Raw genomic sequence first — 24,556 nt, forward strand, 5'->3', positions numbered from 1 at the left:
AGAAGGATCCTCCTGTTGGAATCAGGGCCCATTCCACCAGGGCTAAGTCTGCCACTTCAGCCTTGGCTAGGGGTGTTCCAGTGGCTGACATTTGTAAGGCCGCAACTTGGGCTTCCCTCCATACTTTCGCTAAGCATTATTGCTTGGAACCAGAGGTTAGGAGGGATGTCCATTTTGCATGGTCGATACTGCAAGATTTCTTGGTCTGACCACTCAGGCACCCACCTCCGAGTGCGGTACTGCTTTGGGACTCTATTCATAAGGTGAGGAATCCACAGGTAGTTGTATCCGTCAGAAGAACAAGTTACTTACCTTCGGTAACCCTTTTTCTGGTGGATACACTAGCTACCTGTGTATTCCTCACGGTCCCACCCGCCTCCCCGTTGCCTGTCTGGTCATACCAAGTTTTCTTTGGGTGGATAATACCGACGCTTTTCAGTAAATTTAGTCTTTTTCCGATTCGAATAATGGAGCGAAGAGGAGCACGTCTGAACTCGATGGCGGAAAGAAAACAATCTAAGATGGAGTCGATGTCCATGCGCAATGGAGCTGAAAGGGAGGAGTCACTCGGTCCCGTAACTCGAAAAGACTTCTTCGAAGAAAAACAACTTGTAACACTCCGAGCCCATCACTAGATGGCAGGAACAGTGCACAGCATGTGAATCTGCAGCAGAACATGCCAGAAACAGATGTACACTGGGTAAGCGACATTTTCCATATATGTATATATTTGTTTTTACTGTTTATGTTTGAATAAATATTATGTATTATATTTGATTGATGTATTTATTTTGAGTATGTGATGTCGGTAATCACCTGTTCGCCTCAAAGGCAGGTAAAAAATGGTGAAAACTGAAGTCAGTAGGCTGACGAGGACCTCTTATTGCCACGTTGACGTCAGATGGGGTTGCGTGAGAGTCGGGCAATTGTGACGTCCTCGTCGACGTAGAGAGCTGGGAAGAAAGATTTCCGTTGAATGCTGGTGCATTGGGAGAATTCATAAGGTGAGGAATCCATAGGTAGCTAGTGTATCCGCCAGAAAAAGCATTACCAAAGGTAAGAAACTTGTTCTTTTGACTGGATCTCTTCCAACGTCTGATAGATTTAGCATTGTCTTCCTTCCCCTTCCAAATCAGCTTCTTTCAGCACAGATGCTGGCACAGCACAACACGTAATGGTCTATCCACTCCTCTTAAGGACCTTTCTCAGCAAAATACTAGACTGCGCCAAGACCTTCTACCCAACATGGTGGAACTATGTTGCTGAGACACCGATCATCCTGGAACTAGAAAACCCAAATTTCCTAGACATTACTGAACTACAGCATTGCCACCAACCTTTTATGAAATGAAGAGTTATCAGGCAATGACAATCTGGCTTCTGGATCTCTGTAGAAGCCCTCCCCACACCCCCAACAAGATCAACTGAAGAAACGTCTACCCATAACATCAACTTAAATAAGAAACATCAAAGTGGTCATTAATGTACCCCTCTTCCTTCACGTTAACCAGGTTCCCAGAAGTGCACTCTGCCCCCATGAAAAATTCCTGTAGAAGTATCCCACACCAAGCCTTCCTACAAATATTCCAGGCTAAAAGCATATTTCTGTTGTGGCTGAACTGGGCACATGTATAAAAATTGTTGCACACTTGAGCAAATCGAAATGTAGGAATGTTTTCCAGCAGTAAACCTGTAAACCTTTGACTATTGAAAGTATTACAGTGTACTTCTTCAAAGCGTTGTGAACTCTTTAAAGTTGTGAATCAACACTATTCCGATGTTGTGGACATGTGGATTCAGGTTCACAACTTTGTAAACTGAGCCTTTATGGCAGCCCTTTGACACCAATGTGTGCATAGCTTGAAGCCTGCACAATCAGAGCAGAGATTTTGGAGCTATCTAGAAGAGAATATTCTGTTCTCCTCTGAAGTCTCAGACACATCATGGAGAGTTTATCTCTAGCTGTGCCCCAAACATCTTGCCACATCCCACCACTAGAGGTACCATCCTGCGGAGTCGTTATATGTCAATCTGGAACACGCTCAGTGTTTACCATATCTGGAGACGTGCGGGTTTGGAGCCACACCAGCACCATCATACGGCAGGTACTGCTTACTTCTGGCAGAGTCTTGAGAATGTTCTCACAAGTTGCAGTCCCCTTGGTCTTGGGAGGTGGATTCCTCATCGTGGAAGGAGCATTCGGCATGCAGTAGAAGAAATCAAACTAATATTTGAAGTGAGAGAATGTCATTGAGGTTAAAGGTAATGGAAAACTGGAAAATAAACAGTATTGACTATGCCAGGAACAAGTTGCCATTCTTACAATTTCAAGAACGTCTGCCCATTGGGAAATTATACAGTACCCAACCTCTGTTGATAGTAGCAAAGGGGCCTCAAATGGCAAGCAAGTTGACCCCACCCAATTCCAGATCTACCTGTGGATTGTTGATAGAAGCATGCTTGGCTGAACAGGTGTAGATAATCATGGTCAGATATTTGGACAACTCTGCAAGTGTCTTGAAAGCAGAAGGAACACCTGCACGGGAAAAACGTGTTTACTGTAAGTAAGTCCATAAATGCCCAGGTTTAAATGAAGTTAGAGTTTAATTTTTCCAGGTCAATTTTCACAGACTTCATATACCATACCGAATTACCAACCCAGTGATCTTCAGTTAGAACCTTCCTTTAGGCTGTTGAATTGGAAACACTCCATTAAATGGAGTTACTTCAATTTCTCCTCCCTATAGAGGTCGGTAAACAGCCTTTTTAAGTGTAACAAAGTTGCTAATGTAACATTGTAGCCTACTACCAAAAAGTGTCATTTTTCTTAAAAGCCATTTGTAAGGAACAGAAAACACATAATTTATAGGACATTGTAATGTTGGTATGTTAGTTGAAGACAGTGGCGTGGCTGGAGTCCAGTAATGGTTAGTATAGGCCATCTATCATTCTAATGGTTGTCTTTCTGTTTGTCCATGTTTTATTTAGAAAATTCAACCCTCAGTGGGTGTAATGTTTGTCAGAAATATGGGTTATTGTGGGAAAAGGGTACGCCTACCAATTCGATATACTTACTCTGAGTAGGTTAAAACGCAGTCCTGAGAGAATCTCTGCTGATTGTCGCTACAGCAGAAGCAGCAGGCAAGCCCTAGAAAAGTGTGTGCTATATTCAAGCTGTACCAACAGTGTCAAAGTTAGGAACACAGCACAACTAAATACACAAACACATTTAGGGAAACAGAAACATTTTATGATAAAATTGGCCAAGATCGATAAAATAGGTTAAGGGAAACTGGTGTAATTACTTCTTTAAGTTTTAGGGAAAATAACTGCCAAGAAAAAGTAAAGCATTAATCAGAAGTCACTGTTTGCTGTTGACCGGGACCCTAGGAGCAACTTCAGGCTGCCCGCAGTGGAGCAGAAGTCAGATGCACTATGTGGGCCGTCCAGACAAAGTTTGTGGCTGATTCTTTTTTGATGGGAGTCAAAATCTTCCTGCAGTGCAAGTTCCAAGGCTGTGGTTGGTGAGGGTGCCTTGAAGTCTGATATGTTGTCAATGAGCTCTCACTGAAGCCGTTGGTTTTTGACTTGTAACGCTCCTCGGGGAACAAACCTGGATTTCGTAGCTGGTGAGGCCGCTTTGGAGTTAATCTAGATTTTCCTTCTCCAGGTCTAAAGTTTTACCTTTGGACTTGGTCAGTTTTTTAAAATAATTAAATCCTACAAGAGGGCAAGGATGAAAGCGGTCTTCCCAGGTTCAGGAATGTTCTGAGGAGGTGGTGGTAGAGGTGCCGCATTTATCCTGTGCGCTAGCCAGCGATTACAAAAATTCTACTGACCAATGCCAGTGTTTTCTACATTGTTCTGCAGCACATCCTCTTTGCCTAATTTGAAGTTACTAATGAGCTCCCTTTTCAAAAGGGCAACACCCCTGCTGCCATCAGACAGTCCTGTCTTCAGCTCATAAGCCATTTTCTTATGGTGAATTCTTCTCCCAACTGCAGGTGCAAAAGTCCTACTGTGACTGGAATCTGGCGTTCTGAGAAGGTCCTGTGAATGAATAGGAGAAGCCATTCTCTTCTAGGGGGTCCTCATCAATAGTCATAAGCACTGAAAATTCCCACCCACGTGCGGGTTCCCCTGGAATAGAACTAGCATTTACAGGTAAGTAACTTATCCTTCCTGGCATCTCAAAGTCAGGAAGTGGTGCAAAGGTTCCCCTTGATCTGCCAGTTGTTCCTGTTCAGTCCCAGAAAGTTAGTCCATGAAAAGTGGTCAGCAATTAACACCTTTTAGCACCTTCTTGGGCTCCATGGCAGACCATTGTGACAATATCACCATCACTAATAGGTCCACTCAAGTCTCAATAAGTAAATCCTTGCTGAACCAATGGTAGCTTGGCCAACAAGCAGTCATGCGTAACATAAGAGAAAAGTATGTGTAAAGCATTTAATATCACCAAAACAGTAAGTCAGTCGGAGATACAACCCAATAAAAATCCAACAGCAAATTATAAAAATAGAGATTATTTTTAAAACACCACACAAACAACAAAAATCTAATGCATGGAACTGGAGATATGATTTTTTAAGGATTAAATAAAGCAAATTGTGCATTCTAGCGCCAAGAAGCTTAACTCGTGGCTATCTGGTTGAGCTGGACCGGACAAAGTCAAAGTTTTAGGCCAACCACGGTGGAGCTGGGGTCGGATAGGAAAGTGTGTCATAGCTCTGACCTGGGGTACAGAGGCTCTGGATTGCCTCTTAGGGGCTAGGACTCAATTTCCCACAATGCACCTGCACAGTGCAGGAACAATCCTGTTGCAACTGGTCATGTGGAGGTGATCCTGTCTTTGGACTGTCTTTTCAGGTCTGTTGTACCTGTTGCTGATCAGGGAGTCCACTCCATTTACTTTGAGTCAGGCACAATCCTTTTTTGTGGAGCTTTCAGATGCAACAGGTGTAGTCCTTTTGAGTGCATGCCTTCTGTGGGTCTAGCAGGCCAGTACTACTTCTTTTGTTCCAGGCAGTGTTAGGAGGAACTCCTGCAGCCCTTCCATATTTATCCTCCATTCTGGGCTGGCAGGAGGGGACGCCCCAACCAATAGGGGTACAGCTACTTCCTTCTGCTATGACTACTTACTACAAAGTGTGGCATATTTCTAATCCAGCATGCTCTGTTCTCCCAAAAAACAAAATGGAGAAATTCTCTCCTTGCTGTGTGTGTTTCTGTGTAACCCAGCCCCAAGGTGTGGCTAACAACTGACGACACTCCACTTCTAGCCCTTCTCGTAATCTAATTAGGGGAGCTCCTAGCTGGCTCGGGATCAAAGAAGCGAGGGCTGGCCTGGGTCCTGTGACATCTGTTCTCCTGCCTTTGGAGTCCAGAATATCTCCTCAGCCCCCTTCGCCTCCCTAGTTTTTCCAGGAAGCAAATCTCCTCCCACCAAATAGCTGTATTGCTGCAGATCCAGACCTCTCCATACCTACTCAGGTAGTAGCTTGGCTCACAGCAATGCAGACTTAAGTACATTAAGTCCACTGGAGTCCATAAATCTACATGCCCTACCATGTACTATGGACTTACAGTTAGGTTGTCTTTGCCACTAGAATTATACCAATTACCTTATGCCTCTAGAGGAAAGAGCACAGGCCCTGATTAGCAGAGCACATGCTACTTTCAGAGTCAGGAACCACCAGCATCAGTCAATAAAATGGCACTGGAAAGGGCAAAAAGAGTGACTTTCCTACAAAATTGGGTCCAGAAAAAGATGAAAACCTGGGTGACCGTGCAAAAATGTAGTAAAAGTAGATGTGCTAAAATGCTGAAATAACATTATATCCCTTCTTCCTGCAGTTTCAGCCTATAGTAAATGGCACAGCCCTCAGTAGTAGGCTATAACCCTATACTACAGGTTATTGCAGGAGAGCTGTAATGTTTGAAGAACATTCCATTGGTAGAGAGCAGTGTTTTAAACAAAAGAAGAAAAGAAAATTAATTAAACCTTCAAATGAGGGAGAGAGAGCTTATATAGGTCTTTAAGCATGCACCCTGTCAAGCTGTTTGATTCCCTACAGCTCTCAACAGTTCCATGTTGCAATGCAAATTGTGTAATATTTTTATGTCAATAACATTTGCACATTATTTAAGAGATGCATCCTTTGGGTGGGTATAGAAAATGACCACTTTAAGTACAGGGTGCATTCTAAGAGTATAACAAATTAACTTACATCAGAAATAATGACTGGTGAGAAAACATGACTTGGTTGTAAATGTTCTGGTGGGACAAGAGAGCAATTGGCCAAGTAATGATCCATAAACATTACTGGGAATTAAACATAGACATCTGGTACCCTGCATTCAGTTAGTTCAGTGCAAGAACAACACGGGTATTGTTTTATTAGTAGTTAGATATAGCAATGTGTTGAGGGGAAGAGTGTGCCCTTTTTTATTGTAGAGCATGGCTCAAGTGTTTTGTGTGGCGAAAGACTGAAGAGATTCTAAAATCGTTCTGTGAGGGGTGCTGTTACTTATATATATATATTTTTAAGTTCCTGCAGTGCCAAAAAGAGACAGAAATCCAGAAGAAGAATTTTCAGCACTTTCTACATTTTTTTGCATTATCCCCTGCCATTTCAGACAGTCTTGAGCAAGTGGACAAAAGAGAAAATAAACATTGGCAAAGCCCATAATCGTGACCGGCAGGCTGGCAGGCATTTTTTTTTTTTTTGCCAACATATGCAATATGTGCTTTAAAAGTAAAAATGTAAAGCTTTCCAAGACTTGCAGGCATATACTTCATGGGAAAAAAGAAACTATAAACCATTGCAGCACTTGTCCCAACAGTTTTGCCAAGCAGCCTTGACACTGAAGTGCCCTATATAATGTGGGCATGTGAGTAAATTATATCTCTTGAATTACAATACAACCAGTGGCTGAAGTGGGCAGACCAACTGACACATGCTGTCATGTACTGAAGCTAGATTTGAATGCCACTTCAACAGATTAGTGGCTGAAGAAAAACGAATATACACTTTTTTTTTAACCTATGATTTTTTGTGATTGCATGAAGCTGGTGAAACAACTAAAGCTGTCCAAAGGCCAGACATAACAAATAACACTTCTATCTATACATGCAATCTATAGGTTTGCTGACCTATACAGGTCTCCACCAAATACAGATGTTCCCTTTACCCGCCTTGCTAAGTTTGACCCTGGTGTTTGGTCCAGTACCAAAACATAGTACCCCAGACCTTACCGGAAGATTCTCTTGATAGGAAGCCTCTGGTAAAGATTTCGTCTGCCCAGGCCTGCAGCTCAGAATCTTTTTGGACAGAGCTGTCACTCGGGTAGTAGCAGTCAACGATTGAGCATACAAAGCTAGAAAATAAACCACCACAAGGTCACAAAAAATAGATAGATTTTTTTTGCAAAAGTGTCTGAAAAATTAAAGTAGCCACATGCAGAAACTTTACCTAAACCTGGGGAGTCCTTTGGCATACTGCCCAATTCTCAGAGTTTAGCCACAATTTCAGAGGAGTAGAAGGGTGGATGGTGGATGTTCCTTACCAACCATTCAGAAACAGTAGCAAAACTCAGGGAAGTGTCATGCCACCACCACATTCAGAAATGATTCGCTAAATATTTGGGCAGTGGATGGACAATGCTACCACACTCTGAAACAGTTAGCCACACCATTGGGAACTGGCCGAGCCATGGTGTGGTACTCTAACACTATAGTAGCAATTTGGAAGTGTGGGCTGGTCCATAGATTCAAAGCGTGATTGTCAGAACTTGTAGTTAGTGGGTGGCCACACTGGTACAGAACCAAACAGACGAAGATGGAGGGATTGGAGGTCACATTACATTAAGAAAAGGCTCAGATTTTGGAGGGTTACACAGTCAGATCAGAGCCATTTAAGACAGATATGGCAGAGGTCTGCTCTACTACATCCAGAACAGTCATGTCAAGCACGAGGCAGCAGACAGCCCACCTTTACATTCAGAACAGAGCCAGATAGAAAAATAGGCGCCAGTGGGCCAACCCCTCACAAGCAGAACATTTAGACAAGACAGGAGGCAGCAGCAAGCCACGCCGCAAGATTCATGAAATAGACAGTACAGGAGATGGCGTAGACCTTTGACACATTCAGGATATTATCGGGCAGGCAGCAAAGGGTCATACCGTTACATTCAAAGGGTCATACTGTTGCATTCAAAGGGTCATACTGTTAAATTCTTAAAATCAAAGGGTCATACTGTTGCATTCAGAGCAGTTAGACAAGGCAGGAGGCAGCAGAGTCCCATGCCACCACATACAGCACAGAGTCAGACAGATCAGGTAGAGGCAGGCCATACCGTCAATCCAGAGCTTTGGTACAAACAGATTGTGGCTGTGAGTTGAAAACATATGGCCTAGTTGATAGTTAATGAATGGTTTACATTGACTTACAGACGGACTAGAGTTGCGATATTAAGAGTTTGTGCAATATGTACCCTCCTTTGATTCCCATGTAAAATACCGTAGAGATGCCCAGGGTGGACCACAAGTGAGGGTAAATATGGAGGTTCTGTGAGGGAAATGTGTAGAGTGGATGGATCTGGCTGTCCTCACCTACTTCGGAATTTTATGTACTAATAGAAGGGTAGAATTTGAGTCACATAATTTAACACACTACTTTGCATTTTACATAGTGACTAGATCTAAAGGAAGCAGCAAGCCTACTATATAATTCACCTTAAAACTAATTCTGAGACGCAAGTCTCACTCCTTTCCACACAGAGTCAGTCTTTGAAAATATCAATGGCCCTGTCGTCTCTTATTAATTCTCTCAATTCAAGGTTTTATATGAGACTTTCTCCTCCTAATTCCCCACCTCCAAGTGCCATTTGAGTAGGTTATCAGTGTAGTGACAGTCTGCTCTCTGTCTGGGTAGGTGTTTAGACAGTGCATGCACAAATGACTCACCTCTCAATCGCTGCCCACATCTTCAGACTGTCATCTCTGAAGTAATATTTAGGGAGCTTGTCCACTCCTCGAGATACAAAGTTGTCGGGGGCACACAACAAGGTATAGGTCAATAGTTCAAGGCCCTTCTGCATGAACTCACGGAAGTGGTCACTAGCAATCGATGAACACTGGTGACACAAAAAAAACATGAAGCTTACAACTAGTGTTTTTTTAAAGAATAAATGCCGGGGCTCATAGTTTTGCTCAGAAGCCTGCAGCCGGCACGCCTGAATGTCAGCGTGCTGAATACCAAGAATGGTTTGTCATGATTCCTTTAATCCACAACCAGACACTCCCTCATCCTTTATTTCATACATGCATGTTCCTGCTTTATCCCTTTGTTAGTGTTTCAGTTTTTCTATTCCTCTTTCTTCTTTCCACTCAATCTTTTTCTCTCTTTTGCTCTTTTTCAAAGTCTGATGATGAAAAATAAGTGCTGGTCCCTTAAAATGAATGCAAATGGGCCCCACTTGCAACATCCACCGCAAATTAAGCACTGCACACAACCAGCAGTAGCGACATCCTTAAGACAAGCTTGGGAATTAGAGGAAGAACTTGCATGGCAAGGTTCAACATAAACACCAGGAGGAATGATCAGTGGAGTCCCTTCCCATCCTCCCCCCAAAGGCCACTGTCAGTAAGTGAGTATAGGAGGGAAAAGGTTCTAGGCAAAGAAAAGAGCAAGCTGCTGGCTTTGGAAAAAAGTGAGATCAACTGAAGCCCCTATAAGCTGTATCCTCATATCTGGTGAGCCTATACCACACTGATTCGCTTGGCAAGGCTCAGTCTGACAAGCAAGAAAATAATGTTCTTTCACTCATATGGACAAATTGTAAAATGGAGCAGCTGTAACAAGATTTAATCCCTAAATGTACAGAAATGGTTTGCAACTGAGAATAATTTAGAGCCTGATTCACAAAGATAACTTGCGCTTTTGAGTAATTTACACTTTTGAGTAACTTTATAAATGTTTGCTTATTCACAAACTTGAGTGTACGTTACTACTAAAAAAACAAGTAGTAAGTTAAACACCACACATGAGAAGCCACTGATACTGCACCACCCTGCCACTGGAAAGATTTGAGGTATGAAAATGAAATAAAACTCCATAGGAAATAATGTTAAACTGAATTAAAATATTTTAAAATATAAGTGAATATATTTTAATGTTAAAGATATACACATATAGTACATATTTATTCTTGAATTATAGAGTATTTTAATACCCTATTGAATATAATAATCAATGATATAGCAATAATTTTTATAAAATTATGACTAAATTAATTTTCATTGATTCTATGCATCACTTTTAAACAAGTATTAATGCATACTGACACAATTTATTTTTTAATTTACACTTCACAAAAATAATTTTAGATTTAATATTGTACATTTTCTTTAATTCAAGATTTATTTTAAAATTAATTTCTCTGTAGTACTGTGAATCTGAAGGCGAATCAGGAATGCGAAGCTGAACGCTGCTGAACACTAAAAGTATTCACAGAAGTCCCTCTCAAAGCTGAGTGCGCAGGCCACCTCCTGCTCTTTGAACCATTCCTAAAACAGGTCCTCATCGTGGTCTAAGTGTTCCAGTAAGCTGAAGTCAAAGCGGAAGCACACAAAGGCCACACAGGATGCGTCCCAGTCCCGCCACTGTTAACTGAGAAGTTGTGAGGATGTTAAGGTACCTCTCAGCCTTGCTCCCAGTCCACCACTAAGGAACCAATTCTGCAAACAATCCCAATACTCCTCGAGATTCCGGGGAACAGATTGAAGCATTTAGAAAGGCCATGTTGCAAACCTTTGCCACTCTTCAAGCTCCCTCTGGCACGCCTTGAAATCCCAAGGACCTGCTAAGGCCCCCCAGTCAGGTTACAGTCAGCAAGTCCATCCTTAACTCCATCTGTGACTGCTGAATCCGCCTTAGGTTCAAATCCAACGTCAGAGGTGACTTCCAATTCGACACATAAATCCACAACAGTCTCTTTGGCGTTGATGCTGGACCAGACACCTCAGGCACCAGAGGAAGACTCCGTTCTAATAGTCCTATCTGACTTTGAGGGTGAATTAGTCTTGGGTTTAGCCGAGGTTAACTCCTGAAGCTGTACTGATGTGCCCGTCCCCAGTTTATTTAGACTCAGACAGAACAATGCCTCTATCCTCAGAGGTGCACCCCAGTGGTCCAACAAACTTTTGGTTGCTGTTCTGACCAGAGTCAATCATCTTTTAGAGGTAACAATCGAGATGATGGGGATTATTTTCCCCCACTTTATGATGATGGCAATTTATGCATGGACTTTCAGGAGGCCAGTGGGTTGAACACTCCCCAGACACTGGGTTATGTTCTCCCTGTGGGCCATCATCAGAAGGGAGTTCCCCCTGTGCTGTGGAGATGAGATGGGCAGTGGAGGTCATACACCAACCCACGCAGCCTTTAAACCTAAAGTTCTCAAAAATGGCTGAATGTATTTACACTAAACAACAACCACCACGCTTTCTGAGTAAAGTTCTTTCTGCCAAATGGTAAATCTTGCTAGAGAAACTAAAAAGACAAAACTGTGTTTTAGGACCTGTCTTTCTTTTGGCTTTGGCCCCTACTTGACAGACCACCTCTAATCTTTCCAGGAAGGAGCAAAGGTGGATGAACTTTGTTTTGGAAGCTTTTGTGAAAATTTGTCAAACAGCACCAAAATTATTAGCAAAACCAAATAAGATATTTGTAAGGTAATGCCTCCTTCGCATGGTTACCCCCTGACTTTTTGCCTTTGCTGATGCCAAGTTATGATTTGAAAGTGTGCTGAGGCCTGCTAACTAGGCCCCAGCACCAGTGTTCTTTCCCTAAAACTGTACCTTTGTTTCCACAATTGGCACACCCTGGCATCCAGGTAAGTCCCTTGTAACTGGTACCCCTGGTACCAAGGGCCCTGATGCCAGGGAAGGTCTCTAAGGGCTGCAACATGTCTTATGCCACCCTGGGGACCCCTCACTCAGCACAGACACACTGCTTGCCAGCTTGTGTGTGCTGGTGGGGAGAAAATGACTAAGTCGACATGGCACTCCCCTCAGGGTGCCATGCCAACCTCACACTGCCTATGGCATAGATAAGTCACCCCTCTAGCAGGCCTTACAGCCCTATGGCAGGGTGCACTATACCATAGGTGAGGGCATAGGTGCATGAGCACTATGCCCCTGCAGTGTTTAAGCAATACCTTAGACATTGTAAGTGCAGGGTAGCCATAAGAGTATATGGTCTGGTAGTCTATCAAACACAAACTCCACAACTGGGAAGTTTGGTATCAAACTCCTCAGCACAATAAATGCACACTGATGCCAGTATACATTTTATTGTGAAATACACCCCCAGTGGGCATCTTAGAGATGCCCCCTGAAAACATACCGACTTCCAGTGTGGGCTGACTAGTTTTGCCAGCCTGCCGCCACACACCAGACATGTTGCTGGCCACATGGGGAGAGTGCCTTGGTCACTCTGTGGCTAGTAACAAAGCCTGTACTGGGTGGAGGTGCTTCTCACCTCCTCCTGCAGGAGCTGTAACACCTGGTGGTGAGCCTCAAAGGCTCACCCCCTTTGTTACAGCGCCACTGGGCATTCCTGCTAGTGGAGATGCCCGCCCCCTCCAGCCACGGCCCCACTTTTGACGGCAAGGCCGGAGGAGGTAATGAGAAAAACAAGGAGTCGTCACTGGCCAGTCAGGACAACCCCTAAGGTGTCCTGAGCTGAAGTGACTCTGTCTTTTAGAAATCCTCCATCTTGCAGATGGAGGATTCACCCAATAGGATTAGGGATGTGCCCCCCTCCCCTCAGGGAGGAGGCACAAAGAGGGTGTAGCCACCCTCAGGGCTAGTAGCCATCGGCTACTAACCCCCCAGACCTAAACACCCCCCTAAATCGAGTATTTAGGGGCTCCCAGAACCTAGCAAGATAGATTCCTGCAACCTGAAGACGAAGAAGGACTGCTGACCTGAAAGCCCTGCAGAGAAGACAGAGACACCAACTGCTTTGGCCCCAGCCCTACCGGCCTGTCTCCCCACTTCAAGAAAAACTGCAACAGCGACGCGTTCCCAGGGTCCAGCGACCTCTGAAGCCTCAGAGGACTACCTTGCATCTAAAAGGACCAAGAACTCCTGAGGACAGCGGCTCTGCTCCAAAGAAGAAACAACTTTGCAACAAAGAAACAAACTTTAAAGGACTGCACATTTCCCGCCAGAAGCGTGAGACTTTCCACTCTGCACCCAACGCCCCCGGCTCGACCTGCGGAGAACCAACACTACAGGGAGGACTCCTCGGTGACTGCGACCCTGTGAGTAGCCAGAGTTGACCCCCCTGAAACCCCCCAGCGACGCCTGCAGAGGGAATCCAGAGGCTCCCCCTGACCGCGACGGACTGCTTCTAAGAACCCGATGCCTGGTAAAGACACTGCACCCGCAGCCCCTAGGACCTGAAGGATCCGACCTCCAGTGCAGAAGCGACCCCCAGGTGGCCCTCTCCCTTGCCCAGGGGGTGGCTACCCCGAGGAGCCCCCCCTTGCCTGCCTGTTTCGCTGAAGAGACCCCTGGGTCTCCCATTGAACTCCCTTGCAAACCTGATGCCTGTTTGCACTCTGCACCCAGCCGCCCCTGTGCCGCTGAGGGTGTACTTTTTGTGCTGACTTGTGTCCCCCCGGTGCCCTACAAAACCCCCATGGTCTGCCCTCCGAAGACGCAGGTACCTACCTGCTGGCAGACTGGAACCGGGGCACCCCCTTCTCCATTGAAGCCTATGTGTTTTGGGCACCACTTTGACCTCTGCGCCTGACCGGCCCTGAGCTGCTGGTGTGGTAACTTTGGGGTTGCCCTGAACCCCCAACGGTGGGCTACCTTGGACCCAACTTTGAACCCTGTAGGTGGTTTACTTACCTGCAAAACTAACAAATACTTACCTCCCCCAGGAACTGTTGAAATTTGCACTGTTTAGTTTTAAAATAGCTTTTTGCTTTTTTTGCCAAAACCGTATATGCTATTTTGCTGATTCAAAGTTCCTATGATACCTAAGTGAAGTACCTTTCATTTGAAGTATTGATTGTAAATCTTGAACCTGTGGTTCTTAAAATAAACTAAGAAAAAATATTTTTCTATACAAAAACCTATTGGCCTGGAATTGTCTGTGAGTGTGTGTTCCTCATTTATTGCCTGTGTGTGTACAACAAATGCTTAACACTACCCTGTGATAAGCCTACTGCTCGACCACACTACCACAAAATAGAGCATTAGAATTATCTCTTTTTGCCACTATCATACCTCTAAGGCGAACCCCTGGACTCTGTGCATGCTATTTCTTACTTTGAAATAGTGCATACAGAGCCAACTTCCTACAATATTCCTATGCAAACACTGACATATCTATAACTAAACAGTGGTGACATATGGAAAGAGTGATATTTTGTCATAGAGGAATTACCTCACTAGAAAAGTATGATTGAGTGTTGGACCTGGCCCTTTTTGCAGGGTCATCCCCAAGCTTTTCGTCTTTCTCCTCCTATTTTTATGACCCCTTTTTGTTGGCTCTAGGACTCTGAACACTTTATCACTGCTCAACAGTGCTAAAGTGCATGTGCTTTCCCTTGGTATTGTTGGTTTGCACATGTTGACACAATGAATTTACCTAGAAGTCCCTTGTACAGTGGTATCACAAATACCCAGGGCCTGTAAATTAAATGCTGCTAGTTGACCTGCAGCGTAGCTTGCGCCACCCACAGAAGTAGCCTTTATAATTTGTCTCAGATCTGCCACTGCAGGGCCTGTATGCACACTTTACTGCCACAGGGACCTGCCATCTAAATTTACTTGCCAGGCCTGGAACTCCCCTTTTTCTACATATAAGTCACCCCTAAGATAGGCCCTAGCTAGCCATATGGGCAGGGTGCTGTGTATGTAAAATGTAGGACATATGGCATTATGACCTACATGTCCTAGTGGTGACAAACTATTTTGTTTCTCACTTCTGTGAGTGCTGCTCCTCTCATAGGAGTGCATTGGAAATGTCTTAACACAGTGGTTCCCAACCTTTTGACTTTGATGGTCCCCTACGTTGTCAATACTGGAACCCAGGGACCACCCACTGAATCAATATTGGAACCTGGGGATCCCCTCACTGAGTCATTAATGAAAGCTGGGGACCTAATCCATTAATATTATTTAATTTTCTAAGCAGTTGCGGACACCCCAGGGGTCCCTGGACCACAGGCTGGGACCCCTTGCCCTAACATATGTCTAAGTGGTATTGTCTGTTTTATGAGGGGTGGTGTAGGCATGTTTGGTATGGTTGGAATGGTAGTGAGAAATGCTGCTTACAGGTGCAGGTGGATCTTTTATTACCATTATAGAGAAGCCACTTTTAGAAAGTGAGCATTTCTCTGTGCTTATGACTCTGGTGTTTTGCAGCTTGACTCAAATCCACGTCGGGGGCAGAGTGACAGCTGGGCTTTGTGCATACTTTTCAGATCGCCTGTACACTGGTGGGTGGAGGTGTAACAAAAGTACATCTGCATACTGAAGGGCCTTTCTGGGACAGGAGAGGTAGAGGCTGGGCAAAGCTGTGCCCTGGCCTGACGCAGAGGGCTCGGTCACCTCCTACTGATGTCTGGAGCCAGCTCTGGAGGAGAAAGGGAACATTCCTGGAACTGCTTGGTGCTGGTTAGAACTCCCCCCCCCCCCCATTATGGAAGCTGTGCAAAATGAGTATAAACACAGGGGGCTGTCCCCCACATTTTTAGACACTGCATCGGACTTGTAACAAGACACTGATGGATCTGCCTCCTGCACCAGAGGACTGTTGTACTGCCAGGAGGAACTGCCACTTGGACTGCTGCTGCAGTTGTAGGCAGCGGCACCCGCGTAGAGGCGGGCAGACTCCCTCTGGAAGAGCCGCCTCAAGCGGTTGCTTGTACTGTAGCAGGTACTGGAGGACCCAGCGAAGTCTTTCCCACAGATTTCATTGGTGGGTGTTCTTCACCACCTATTGTGTTTTTTTTCTTACTTTTCGCGTCCCTGTCGGGAGTTCGGACCCAAGGGGTATGTGTTCCCTAGTACCAGAGTTCAGAGTAAACGTCGGCGGAGGTCCCGAACTTGATGGAGAACCCTCCCCCACAACCAGGAAGTCGCTGGGATGGATTTTCCAAGGATTTACCATATTATCTAGAGTAGGAGAGCAGTATAGCTGGATCACAGGGATAGACCCTGGACAGCAATAAGTATAGGGTGATGTAGTGATAAACCTTTTGGCTTTTTTTTTTGTATGACAAACCACTGCATTTTATCTACCCTCTGTGTTTACTGTAAGAAGTGGTGTTAGGTCCTGCCGCACCAGGATAAAGATATGGTGTAGGGTAATGGTACCGCTTGTTTAGTTACCGGAATGGTTTCATGCTATGGCAATCATGATACTGTATGACATATGCCCTATTTGGTGATAATGATGACCTGACAGCTGCTTGTGTTGCAGGGTATTACTGATACATGACGTTTTTGGTTTAATGATGTTTAATGCAATCCAGTTTATTTTTATATATCTTGTTGTAGCATTTCCTTTGTGGTGTATTTATTGTGTCACATGTGTTGTGTGTGTTGTGCAAACTCTTTACACATTGCCTGTGGGATAAGCCTGACTGCTCGTGCCAAGCTATCAAGGGGGTGAGCAGGGGTTATCTTGGGTGTGTAACTTACTCGCCCTGACTAGAGTGGTGGGTTCTGCTTGGCTGAGGTGCATACCCTAACCAACCAGAAACCCCATTTCTAACATTGGTGGTCGGTGGTGAGGATAGCACTTGCATAGTACCATTGTGATTCATTATTGCTCTCCAAACTGCACTCAGAAAATTACATGTTTTGCTTTTTCCGGATATTCTCATCTAGTCATTTTTCCTGAGTTTGCTCTAACACCTGGGAATCTTTTTGTTGCACTTGTATTATTTATCTTGTCAAGATCGGGTTAACCTTTGATCCAGAAAACGTGTTGTGGTACAATACAGAGGAATTAAAGGTTTTCTGTAGGGAGTGGGGACTACCAGAGAGTGGGGACCTTGTGAAAACCATGTATTGTTTTCAAAGAGACTGTGAAAGAGTGTCAAGAGTGAACCAAAGGGGTTTTGAGGAAGGCCTGAGATTTGTGAGGACTCTGTGTGGGAGGGTTCCTAGTCCACACCCCAGGAGGATAGTGACCCCGAAGAGTTTGAGGCAGAGGGAAAAGATGCCTGGGCAGGGAAGCCAGTAGAGTGGGAGGACCCAATAGATAATGAATCCCTTGCTGGGGCCAGTCCTAAGAGCAGTGTCACCTCCCATTCCCTGTTGCTTGAAAAGCTCAGAGATAGGCAGGAAGAGAGGGACGCGAGGTTGAAGCTGGTGTGGCTGGCTGTGGAGGTGAGAAGGGATGAGGCAGCAAAGACCTTAAAAAGTATTATTGAGAAACCATGCATTTTTTTTATAATTGTTGTAAAAGGTACTGCATTTTGACATTTGGAAAACCAATCTGTAACTGGGATTACACATTGAGTTGACTACTATTTCTATTTTTAACTGAAATTCAGTGCAGATTTAATTTACTTTCTAATGTCAGAGTACAATTAAATAATAATGTTTATTCCAGCTTTTTTTTTTTATTTTAAAAATAATGTTTGGTGTAATTGTATTTCCTTAAAATTGTTTTACAATTATTTGCCTTTCCAATGTGTTTTGTCAGTTTTTGTTTTACCATGTATTCATATACATCAAAATAGGAGAATGGTGCTGGTTATATTGTGTTGCTCGAAAAAATGATGTAAGAAGCCCTAGACCACCACTTTCAAAATAGTTCCAATATCCATTGTACAGATCGGTTGCTACTTGATCTCCAAAAGGGCCAACGTTTTCCCAGGAGAGGGGCAGTCAAAAACCTTATATTCAGTATCTGCTGTAGGAAGCTGGCCTGGTGTGTGGTGGACACGTATGGTGTTGGCACCTTATACTAGGTCCAGGTCACCCCTATTAGTGAATGAAGGCAGTCTCTAGGAAGCCAGGGCTCTCTAGAGGTAGCTGTAGATGAGCAGTCAAGACTTATCTAGGAGGAGTGTAAAGCACTTGCAACACCACAGCAGTCACACAGCAACTTGTCACAGCTGAAAGGAACCACACAGTGTTGCAAAAATAAAGGTACTTTATTATAGTAGCACTAAAATAGATTACTTATAGGCAGTCCCCCAACTGGAGGTAAGTATCCTATTATATATATATATTTTTTTCTTTCTTTTTTTTCCTCGATGGCATGTGTAGCTGCAGAAACACATGCTATGCATTGCTTCCGCCATCTAGTGTTGGGCTCGGAGTGTTACAAGTTGTTTTTCTTCGAAGAAGTCTTTGCAGAGTCACAGTATCGAGTGACTCCTCCTCTCAGTCATACTGCGCATGAGGATCGACTCCGTTGTTAGATTGTTTTCTTTCCGCTGTCGGGTTCGGACGTGTTTCCTCTTGCTCTGAGATTTCGAATCAGAAACTTTAGATAATTTCCTTTGTCCGTCTGTATTGCTTCAATCGCGTTTCCACCCATAGTCGAACAGATAGTACCGTCAAAAATCTAATTTCCCCTTTCTGGGTGCGAGCGCCCAACTCAGGCCTGTTCGGGCCTACCACGTCAAAGCCTGATGGATCGGACTCTATTTTAATTTTGTCCCGGATGCCACGCAAAATTTCCATACACAAATCAACACCTCGTATGTAATCTGTGTCTCTCTCCCGATCACCGAGAAGAGGATTGTGAAGCCTGTCATTCGTTTTGATCCAAGAAGAACCTGCGTGACTGGAGAGCCAGGAGACTGAAAATGGTGTCGCAGAGTACCGAGAATATAGATACCATGGAGGAAGAACAGACGCAGATAGCAGTCTCCATCCAAGACACTGACTCCAAAAAAGACTCGGGGGAAGATAGACTTATCACTGCTGGTCAGCACGTGAGTACGACTGCCCCTACGTCCACTCCTAAAAGATCCTCAAAGGCCTTGGGTGCATCACTGCCAGAGAGCCATGCTTCGACCTGCAAGAAAATACTCGACCAGCCTTTGGGTTCGGTGCCGAAAAAGGCCACACCTCCTTCGATACCGGAGTTGAGCAAGTCCACCGAAATCTCAATCTCCGAACCGAGTCAACAGCCACACTCTTCGGAGTCGAAGGCCCGACGTCCTGCCTCGGAGCCGAAACAACCGGCTGTATTTTCAGGCCTGAAAAAATTGTCATCTTCTGAGCCGAAACAGTCTTCTTATTCAGAAGAACAAGGACTTTCGAGCCATCTTAAGCAGAGCTCCAAGCCATGTAATGAACAGTTCTCCAAATCATCTAAACCATCTGAATATATTTCTGAGGACACAGAGATTCAACCTATTCTTGAAATCATGGATGAGAGACAATCAAGGATCCATATCCATAAAGAGACTGGCAGAATAACTACTGCACCTCCTCTACAGACTAAGAGAAAGTTGGCTTTTCAGGAACATTTGAATACTGCTCCACCACCAGCAAAGATTTTTAAACGGAAGGAGAAGCCAATACCTATGCATACTTCTTCCCCTCATTCACCACAACTTTCTTTTTCACCACCACCCACTAGCCCACCACCTTTGCCTTCACCAACTCATTCACAGGCGTATTGGTGATACGGTTGATCGTTGGGATTTGTGTGATCCAGATCCTATACCTGCTAATGACCCAGACTTATATCCTTCCAAACCTTCTCCACCAGAAGACACTACTGCATACACGCAGGTCATTTCTAGGGCAGCAGCGTACCACAGGGTACTTATGCACAGTGAGCCTTTGGAAGAGGATTTCCTTTTTAATACCTTATCCTCCGCGTATTCACATTACCAGTGCCTCACAATGCTACCTGGCATGATAAAACATGCAGATGAGATATTTAGTGAGCCGGTTAAAGCTAGGGTTTTAACACCACGCATTGATAAGAAATATAAGCCTGCACCTACAGACCCTGCTTACATTACCCACCAGGTACCTCCAGACTCAGTGGTTGTCAGTGCCGCTAGGAAAAGGGCCAATAGTCAGTCGTCAGGGGATGCCCCTCCCCCTGACAAAGAAAGTAGGAAATTCAGTGCTGCTGGCAATAGGGTAGCTACACAAGCAGCTAACCTGTGGCGAATTGCAAACTCACAAGCCTTGCTAGAAAGGTATGATAGAGATCACTGGGATGATATGTAGGAGCTATTACAACACCTGCCAAAAGAGCACCAAAAAAGAGCTTAACAAATGGTTGAGGAAGGTCAGGCCATAAGTAATAACCAGATATGGTCTGCCCTTGATGGAGCAGATACAGCAACTAGAAGTGTGAATACTGCTGTCACCATACGCAGACACGCATGGTTACGTTCCTCTGGATTCAAGCCAGAAATACAGCAGGCAGCACTGAATATGCCTTTCAATAAAAAACACCTGTTTGGTCCTGAGGTTGACACCACAATAGAAAAACTCAGGAATGACTCAGACACTGCTAAAGCAACACAACTCCACGCATTTCCTGTCGTCGGGCAGACTGCAGTAACTCCACTCCCAATGGCAAAATATCACCACAGACCAATGGGTACTTTCAATTATCCGCAATGGTTACTGCCTAGAATTGATTCCTACCTCTCCAGACATTCCTCCACGTTATCACAGGTTGTCCCCAGAACACAATGTTCTATTATAACAAGAAGTACAATCGCTACTACTAAAAGAGGCAATAGAATTAGTCCCACAATCTCAACAAGGAACAGGTGTATATTCACTATACTTCCTCATTCCCAAAAAGAATGGCACTCTCAAACCCATTCTAGATCTCAGACCACTAAATTTATATATCTTGTCAGAACACTTTCACATTGTAACTCTGCAAGACGTCATTCCACTACGACAAAAACAAGATTACTTGACTGCATTAGATCTCAAAGATGCATATTTCCATATACCCATCCATCCAGCTCACAGAAAATATTTAAGGTTTGCGATAGCGGGAAAGCATTACCAATTCAAAGTTCTGCCATTCGGTATAACAACAGCTCCAAGAGTATTCATAAAGTGTCTAGCGGTAGTAGCAGCTTACCTAAGAAGACAACACATACATGTCTTTCCTTATCTAGACGATTGGCTAATAAAATCAAACAATTTCATAGAATGTCAACAACACACTCAATACACAGTAGAAACCCTACATACATTAGGGTTTCCTCTCAGCTACCAAAACTCCCATCTTCAGCCAGCACAGGTACAACCTTACCTAGGTGCTATTCTCAATACGCAAAAAGCCTTAGCCTATCCAAATACACAAAGGATACAGGCTTTCCAAAATCTCACACCACAAATGCAGCTAAATCGACAATACACTGTAAGATTTATCATTAAACTATTGGGAATGATGGCATACTGCATAGCAATAGTACTGCATGCAAGGCTAAACCTGAGAACACTACAACAGTGCCTCTCACAGCAATGGTCTCAAGCACAAGGTCAATTGCACGATCTAGTGTTGTTAGACCACCAAACACACAGGTCCCTTCAATGGTGGTATCTCAGCAATTTAATGAAGGGTGCGGTCATTTCAAGACACTGTGCCTCCGCCTACAATAACAACAGATGCATCCATAATAGTTTGGGGAGCGCATCTCAACAACCTTATTATTCAAGGGGAATGGGATTCAAAGCAGCTAAATTATCACATAAACCATTTAGAATTATTAGCTGTGTTCCGTGCCCTAAAAGCATTTCAACCACTTCTGAAACACAAGACTGTCTTGATAAAAACAGACAATATGACGACCATGTATTACCTAAAGAAACAAGGCGGGTCACATTTATCTTAACTGTCTCTTCTAGCCCAAACAATATGGAAATGGGCAATTCTCAATCACATTTATCTACAAGCAGAATACATCCCAGGAATACACAATCAGCTAGCGGATCTCTTAAGCAGAGCACACCAACAGATACACAAATGGGAGATTCACTCTCAGGTACTTCATCAGTACTTTCAAAAGTGGGGAACACCACAAATAGACCTATTCGCAACAAGCGAAAACGCAAAATGGCAAAGCTTCGCATCCAGACATCCACACCCTCTGTCTAAGGGCAATGCTCTAGGATCAACTGGTAAGGGATATTTGCTTACGTTTTCCCCCCCTCTCCCACTACTTCCATTTCTGGTCAGCAAACTGCGTCAGACCTCTCCCACCATGATAGTCCTAGCCCCCACGTGGGCACAACAACATTGGTACACAACACTCCTAGATCAGTCAGTAGTACCTCACTACAAACTTCCAAATAGACCGGATATGCCAACGCAAAACAAAGGACAAATCAGACACTCAAATCCCAGTGCTCTCAACTTAGCAATTTTGCTCCTGAAGTCATAGAATTTGGATACTTGCAATTTCCATTAGAATGCTTGGAAGTTCTCAAACAAGCATGCAAGCCTACAGCTAGACAATGCTATGCTAACAAATGGAAACTATTTGTTTATTATTGTCAATCCAAACATACTGACCCACTTACAGCATCAATACAAGATATTGCATGCTACCTACTTCATTTACAGAAATAAAATGTTGCTTTCTCAGCTATTAAAATTAATCTTACTGCAATATCAGCATATTTGCAGCCTATGCAACATACCTCTCTCTTTGGTGTTCCAGTTATCAAAGCCTTCATGGAAGGACTAAAACATATTATTCCACCTAGAACACCACCTGTTCCTGCTTAGAATCTGAATATTGTACTCACAAGACTAATGGGCCAACTTTTGAACCCATACATTCCTGTGAGATTCAGTTTTTAACCTGGAAAGTTGCTTTCCTAGTAGCAATTACTTCATTAAGAAGAGTTAGTGAAATACAAGCATTCACTCTTGAGGAACCTTTTTTTTCCAAGTACACAAACAAAGTTGTACTTAGAACTAATCCAAAATGTCTGCCAAAGGTTGTATCACCTTTTCACATAAACCAAACAGTGGAACTGCCAGTTTTCTTCCCGCAGCCAGATTCAACTGCAGAAAGAGCCCGTCACACTCTTGACCTTAAAGGAGCTCTAATGTATTATGTGGATAGAACAAAATAATTTAGGAAAACTAAACAGCTTTTCGTTGCCTTTCATCAACCACATAAAGGTAATCCTATCTCTAAACAAGGATTAGCTAGATGGATTGTTAAATGTATTCAAACATGTTACATTAAGGCATAAAGACAACTTTTAATCACACCTAAAGCTCATTCCGCTAAGAAAAAAGGTGCATCTATGGCAGTTTTAGGAAACATACCAATGGCAGACATATGCAAAACTGCAACATGGTCTACATCACATACATTTAGAAAGCATTACTGTGTAGATGTATTTTCAAAGCAACAGGCCAAGGTTGGTCAAGCTGTCTTAAGAACATTATTTCAAACAACTCCAAATACTACAGGCTAGCCACTGCATTTTTTGGGGAGAGAAACTGCTTTGTAGTTTATGCATAGCACATATATCTGCAGCTACACATGCCATTGATTGGAAAATGTCACTTCTCTCGTAGGGGATTTCCATGTATAGTCATAAGCACTGAATAGTTCCGCGCGCCTGCGGGGACCCCGGAGCACTGTTGTGTAGTATATTCTTAAGTGCAATCATCAGCTCCTTGACAAAAAGGTCTGTGAAAAACACTTAAGAATAACAATGTGCAGCCTATGTGAACAGCTACACAGGCCAAATTGTTAGAAGAAAAAAACAGTTGTAGTGTAAATTTCACGTTTAAACCTCTATTTATTCTATAAATACATAAATAAATACATTCTCATATTTTATTTACACCTCTCATGAGAATAAAACAATGTAGGGCAGTGTAGCCCATAGGCTGCCATTATACAGAATGAAAATAGAGCTGTGCCTTTAAGAAAGTAAAGTCTTCCTGTTTCCCATCATGCACAGCAAAAGGCAGTTGCCTCAGTTCTTTTTTCCGGCTCCTTTCTGACAGGACCCTGAAGCATTGAGCTCTACCTCACAAAATCCTTTTGTGACAGAAATTCATTTAAAATCTTTTGAATTTCATTTTCACTCGACGTTTTTAACATTGAGTGATAATTTTCTGCTTTTTTCTGTTAGATTCTGACAGAATTTTGAGGTTTTTCTACTTCAGAAATGCCTTCACTGTTTGACAAATGTCCTTCTTGTGGCAGAAAAAAGGCCAAAACAGATCCACATCGGGTCTGCATAATTTGCCTTCCATCCAGCCACAAACCGGAGTCGTGTGACATCTGCAAAACCTTCTCCAGAAGGACCCTTCGTGACAGGGAGAAGATCCGACTCCAGGCGAAAGAGGACAGGAGGAAAAGTGGTCATTCTACCACAGAGCGAGGAGAAGGTCAGTCTTCTACCAGGGCTCACACTGGTTCCTCTATAACTCCGACCAGACCGGCTCAAAAACGGCACAGGTCTCCGACGACGTCGAGGGCGTCGACGTCGAGGCAAGGAACGGCGCCAACATGCTCGCCGTCGAGGAGTGGTTCG

General features: G+C 43.9%; 1 protein-coding gene across 1 annotated transcript in view; it reads right to left on the minus strand.

Moving 5' to 3' along the window:
* Positions 1-24,556, minus strand: part of LOC138268704 (hydroperoxide isomerase ALOXE3-like) — a 223,324-nt gene that overhangs the window by 13,483 nt on the left and 185,285 nt on the right. Inside the window, exons 10-13 of the mRNA XM_069218621.1 lie at positions 8,969-9,138; positions 7,259-7,380; positions 2,436-2,536; positions 2,054-2,224 (exon numbers count right to left, since the gene is read on the minus strand). Of these exons, the coding sequence (XP_069074722.1) occupies positions 2,054-2,224; positions 2,436-2,536; positions 7,259-7,380; positions 8,969-9,138 (564 nt within the window). The remainder of the gene's footprint in view (positions 1-2,053; positions 2,225-2,435; positions 2,537-7,258; positions 7,381-8,968; positions 9,139-24,556) is intronic.

This window comes from Pleurodeles waltl, chromosome 12 (genome assembly GCF_031143425.1).
Source record: "Pleurodeles waltl isolate 20211129_DDA chromosome 12, aPleWal1.hap1.20221129, whole genome shotgun sequence".
Taxonomy (NCBI): Eukaryota; Metazoa; Chordata; class Amphibia; order Caudata; family Salamandridae; genus Pleurodeles; species Pleurodeles waltl.